Source organism: Cucurbita pepo, chromosome 3, assembly GCF_057944985.1.
Source record: "Cucurbita pepo subsp. pepo isolate OVF chromosome 3, ASM5794498v1, whole genome shotgun sequence".
Lineage (NCBI taxonomy): Eukaryota > Viridiplantae > Streptophyta > Magnoliopsida > Cucurbitales > Cucurbitaceae > Cucurbita > Cucurbita pepo.
The window spans coordinates 14,305,877-14,311,457 of record NC_141800.1 but is presented as its reverse complement, the minus strand read 5'-3'; the positions used below and the strand labels follow the sequence as shown (position 1 = coordinate 14,311,457).

The following is a 5,581-nucleotide window of genomic DNA, read 5'->3' as shown; positions in this document are numbered from 1 at the left end:
TATAGCCTAAAAAATGAAACTACTCAAGGTATTCCAAGAGTAACATTCCTACTTTATGGCCATAATTAGCCATTATGTAAATGTAACCGAAATTAAATAACAAGTCTTAAAATACAATAACTCTAAATTACTCTAAATTGTAACCCACCCAAAATTTACAACAATCAAACTTCATTCTTTTTCAATGTAGCATGAATTTTGAAACATCTTTTGATAATTTTGACAGCCTTTTCTTCACATCTTCATTGAAGTATATTGTATGATTGATGTATCTTGGTTCATATCATTTACGTGTCATGGATGTGTTGACTGGTGTACTACAATACATTCATATGATGTTTCATTAAGTCATGCTATGTAACGCGACGAGGGAAATGAAATGATGTACGTGTAATGCCATGGGGGTAGGCGTTAGGGACCTCATGCATGTTGTGTCTTATGCATAGGGTTACTGCCATGTTATGTAATGATGGTACAGACGCGTACACTCGATATTATGCTCGTTATGATATCATGCAGGCCCCCTCCTTTTCCGTTGCGTCCAATAACGTATGTCATGCATACCCGACTAAGCCAGGCCCAGGGGGTTTGTATACGAACCCTCCTGGTGGGCCCACATTGACGTACGTGGGCCGTGCGTGAAGAAGTACCACGCATCCACCCTGCGCGGATAAAGTCAGAGCCTAAGGCCATGTAAAAAGGGGAATGGAAGACAGCCCCCTCATGTTTGCTTTTCTTTGCTTGTGATTGTGCATGTGTGTTGTGTGTGAACTGCTTGTGTCCTGAATGTGTATTGTATGCTTAACCCCAACAGTGGGGCAATTTACTGGGTATTTTATATAATACTCAAGCCACGTACTACCTATATTTTCAGGTAAGGGCAAGGCTCCCATGTACAGTTGGCGGTGAACGCTGCGAAGGCCATGGAAGTCTTAGAGAGTGCTTATAGTGTCGTAGACGTCTTGTTGAGACTCTTTCGAATAATTTGCAATTGTTTCCCCTAGTTAGTTGTTGATTGATTTTCTAAGTCGTTGCTATTGATTTTCCAGTTACGAACTACTTATAATAATGAACATGTCGTCGCTATTGAGGTTGTCTTATATGAATTTTTGCACTTTTGTCATATGAATGCAAGGTAACATCGCTAATTAGGTTAAAGAAAATTAGGGGCATTACATCTTCATGAAATCATTTCATGGCCTTAGACTATGTTTTCCAACTCAGGCTAAAATTGTATGTATAGTATTCCTCTACACACGGCTCACATACATGCACATGGACCCACTAAGTGGCCAAATACATACCTCTGGGCTTGCCTTTCAGCTAGCGGCCATGGAGTGAAAGAGGTTTGTACAGTATTGTGGTGTGTACAATATCGTACCATAACATCATGTAAACATAAACGTCATAAGATACGCGTTCATACTAATCATAACGGAGAAGTATCTCGATGCAAATGACATACAAAAATGTATGAGGTCCCCATAGCTTTAAATCATGTGTACATAAACATTTTCATGAATACATTCTTGGCATATCACACATTTTACGATCTTAAAAATGATCATGCTAACATGATGTGTATTGTATATCATACGATAATATATATCAAAAAGACATCATCGCGAAGTCAATAGCATAACACAACATAACATAAGTCACATCATTACATAACATAATTTACGTCACTCTAAGTAACCTGATCTTACTCGTGACATCTCTTCTATTAAATCACCATGTGATTTAATCTCTACAGCTGTAATTACCCACCAAGGTTTGAAATACCACTAAAGTTTCTAGAATAAGTGATACATAAAAACATATTAAAAATACATTTTAAATCAACTTTCAAACTTTGACATGAATCTTCATTCTTGACCACATCATGTCACCGGCCATCATCTCTCTCTTAGCCGTTTTACAATGTGATGAACATCTTTTAGGCCATAGACTTTTTGGTTTGGCAAAATGGAGAAGGAAAAGAAGTCCAAAACGTGAAAATGATGCTACAACCCTACACACGCGTTTGGAATTCAAGTGCACGAACTCTATTGAAATGGTGCCGAGTTTTAATATGATCTAAATTTATAAGTCAAATCTCGAGTCTACTTTCAAAATGTCTCATAGATCCTTAAACTTACGATATCAAATATGTTTGTTTTTAAAATTTTAAAACAAAAACTGGGTTTTGGGTTATCTTAAAGAAATCGAAATATCTGGTTGAAATTCCTCTCCCCAAACGCAGAAATCTCATTTATTCCATTTCCACCTTATCTCCATTTCGTTTCTTTTTTCTTTGAACCCTTTTTCTTTTTATTTTTCTTTTCCGTTTTGTTTGAGAATGAACACAAGCCACAACTCTGTTCGCACACTAATCGCCTCAGATTCCTTCACAAACTGACAACTTTTCCCTTCCATTTATTAACTCCCCACAAACAGTTGCTTACTTCAGAGTCGGCTGCTTTTTTCCTATGGCGCTTCTCAATTCTCGACCGACCCATTCCAAATTCCACCGCTTAACATCCCTCCGCCGCGAAATCCACCGTCCACGCCTGCCGATCATTCGTTTAACTCCGATCCCTGGTGACCCATTACCCTTAAATTATGTGGGTTGTTGCGATTTCAAAGCCCTAAGGCTGAATTCACCAATTCAGATTCAAAACAGAGCAATTCCACCGCCGGCAGAGGCATTTGAGTCACAGTCGCCAACGCCGCCAACGCCGCTGGCTGCGGCGGATGGAAGGAGGATTTTGTTGTCGGACGTGGTGGTGAGGCGGCAGAGGGAAGTGTTTTGGGGTCGGAAATGGACATCATTAGACATCGGAACCGCAGGAGTTGTTGTGGCGACGCATTTACTCACTCTGTTGGCTCCATTTCATTTCAATTGGGCTGCTTTTTGGGTTGCGATTTCTCTGTACATTGCCACTGGTCTTTTCGGCATAACCCTTTCATTTCATCGAAATCTCTCTCACCGGAGCTTCAAACTTCCCAAATGGCTCGAATATCTCTTCGCCTATTGTGGAGTTCAAGCCCTTCAGGTTCTAAAAACAAATCCCCTGTTTTTTTTAGCCAGTCTTCAAACTCTGTTTCTTACTCTGTTTCGTACTCTGTTTCTTACTCTGTTTCCGTTCTTTCAATTCTCTTTCAGGGAAATCCAATTGATTGGGTTAGTACCCATAGATATCACCATCAATTTTGTGATTCAGAAAGAGACCCACATAGTCCAATTGAAGGGTTTTGGTTTAGCCATATGAGTTGGCTGTTTGATACCAATTCTATAGTTCAGAGGGTGAGAATTCAATACCATCGCTTAAATTTTACCACAAATTAGTGTTCAATTTCAAACTTATGTGTTCTTTTGTTAGTGTGGAGAGCCAAACAATGTCGGGGATTTGCAGAAGCAGCCATTTTACAGGTTCATTCAGAATACATATCTTCTTCATCCCATTGCTCTTGCTGCTTTGCTCTATGCAATTGGAGGGTTCCCATTCATTGTTTGGGGAATGGTAAGATCGATTCTTCTTTTTCTTGCCTTGATTAACCAATTGTAAAGCTTGTGTTTTGTTCTTGATTACAGGGTGTGAGAATAGTTTGGGTATACCACATCACCTGGCTGGTGAATTCAGCTTGCCATGTTTGGGGAAAACAAGCTTGGAAAACAGGGGATTTGTCTAGAAACAATTGGTAAATTCTTAAGTTTCCATCAACTTCTCGATCGAAATATCGTCGATACAATAGTTTTAACGTCCTACGCTACCTAGATTTTCATTCATAGAGACCGAGCTATTTCACTAATGTCATAAAAGCTTCATTTTTGTTATCGATGTTACAAGTTTGCGAGTTATTCTCATGTCTTGGAAGCTATAGAAATTTAGGACACGTCTTGTATGACTTTTCAAATGCTTAAAAGAACGTTGTAGGGACCGAGTGTAATGTGTTTGTTGGCTAGGTGGGTGGCATTGCTTGCATTTGGGGAGGGATGGCACAACAACCACCATGCGTTTGAGTTCTCGGCCCGACATGGCCTAGAGTGGTGGCAGCTCGACATGACATGGTACGTGGTTCGGCTTCTTCAAGCTCTTGGTTTGGCTACAGATGTGAAGATACCAACACAAGTTCAGAAAGAAAAATTAGCTATTATCAATACCACATGATTTTATACTAACTTTTTTGTAAGCCATATCTCAAAACCAGAAACTGTATGTCTTCTCATTTTGACATCCACGTGGTTTCTAAAGGCAAAATATACATAGAGGGGTAACATTTCAATTGGAAAGTATTAGAATTTTTCAACGTTACATAATTCGCTTATGAACAAATCATTTAACGTGTTAAAACATGAATGAAAAGAATACTCTACTCGACATTTGTAACAGCTCAAGCCCACCACTAATAGATAGTATCTTATTTGATCCGTTACGTATCGTTGTTAGCCTCACAGTTTTAAAACGAATCTACCATGAAAAGGTTTTTATGTTCTTATAAGGAACACTTCGTTCCTTTCTTCAATCGATATCGGATCTCACAATCCACCTAATAGGGACCAACGTCCTTGATTGGAGAGAGAAACGACGGGATCTCACAATCCACCGTAATAGGGACCAGCGTCCTTGATTGGAGAGAAAAACGAAGCATTTCTTATAAGGATGTAGAAACTTTTTTCTTTAGACAAGTTTTACCCGCGTCCTTAATTAGAGAGAGAAACAAATTAAAAATCGTGAGGTTGACGGTGATAGATAATAAGCCAAAACAAACAATATCTACCCGTAGTGAGTTTGGGCTGTTACAAAATTGTTCCCTTTAACATGAATCTAGGTCAACTCGAAGAAAAATGTCAGAAATGGATTGCCTTTGTGAGTATATGTACACCTAACAAGTGAACTCGTTCTTATTTCAAGGTTCAAACATTCGATGAATATGGTTAACTAACCAAATACTTGAATGTTTCAAGACGTTTGTAACCTAAACACGAGTTATGCAAAGGAGCATTAGTTAGTTAGGGTTTCGATCGAGTGTACTTGATGCATGATTAAGGTCTAAGCTCGTTAATCTACCGACCAAAGTATTTTCATAGGACACTTCAAATGGACATCATGAAATAAGTTTAGGACAAAGAAGGATGATAAAAATGGTGAAATAATTCAGAAGAAATGAAAGATAAGGAAGTGACAGCCTCGAGCAATGGGTTTAGGAATGTGTGAGAGACAAAGGCAGCCATGAAGGAGGTTATAATAAGCTAATTAATGGGTTTTGAAAATGAAAAAGAAGACAAAGAAAAGCAAAACAAAAGACGAAAAACAACCACTTTAAAGGGTTTTTTTGTTTTGTAGGGAAACTTGGGAAAGAAAAAAAAAAAAAAAACACACTTCCCTCCGACATTTGGAATTTCGAAGCTAACAAGGAGAGAAGATTAAGAAACCAAACAAAACAAAGTTCATGATATTATGCCTTTAAAAAGTACAATGGAAAGAATGTTTCTTTTTTTTGTTTTGTGTAAAATAGTTTCCATTGTCCATGTGCACGACAACACACAAAGCCTGGCTTTAACATGAAAGTGTTTCTTTTTCTTCTTGTCTTAGCT

At 38.4% G+C, this 5,581-nt stretch overlaps 1 protein-coding gene across 1 annotated transcript; it reads left to right on the top strand.

The window, feature by feature from the left end:
• Positions 1 to 2,316: 2,316 nt before the first annotated feature.
• On the top strand, positions 2,317 to 4,276 carry LOC111790018 (palmitoyl-monogalactosyldiacylglycerol delta-7 desaturase, chloroplastic). The gene is made up of 5 exons (XM_023670780.2): positions 2,317 to 3,038; positions 3,149 to 3,289; positions 3,366 to 3,506; positions 3,578 to 3,684; positions 3,950 to 4,276. Exons 1-5 carry the CDS (start codon positions 2,472 to 2,474, stop codon positions 4,152 to 4,154), a joined length of 1,161 nt encoding a protein of 386 aa, XP_023526548.1. The 5' UTR covers positions 2,317 to 2,471; the 3' UTR covers positions 4,155 to 4,276.
• The last annotated feature ends 1,305 nt before the right edge of the window (positions 4,277 to 5,581 follow it).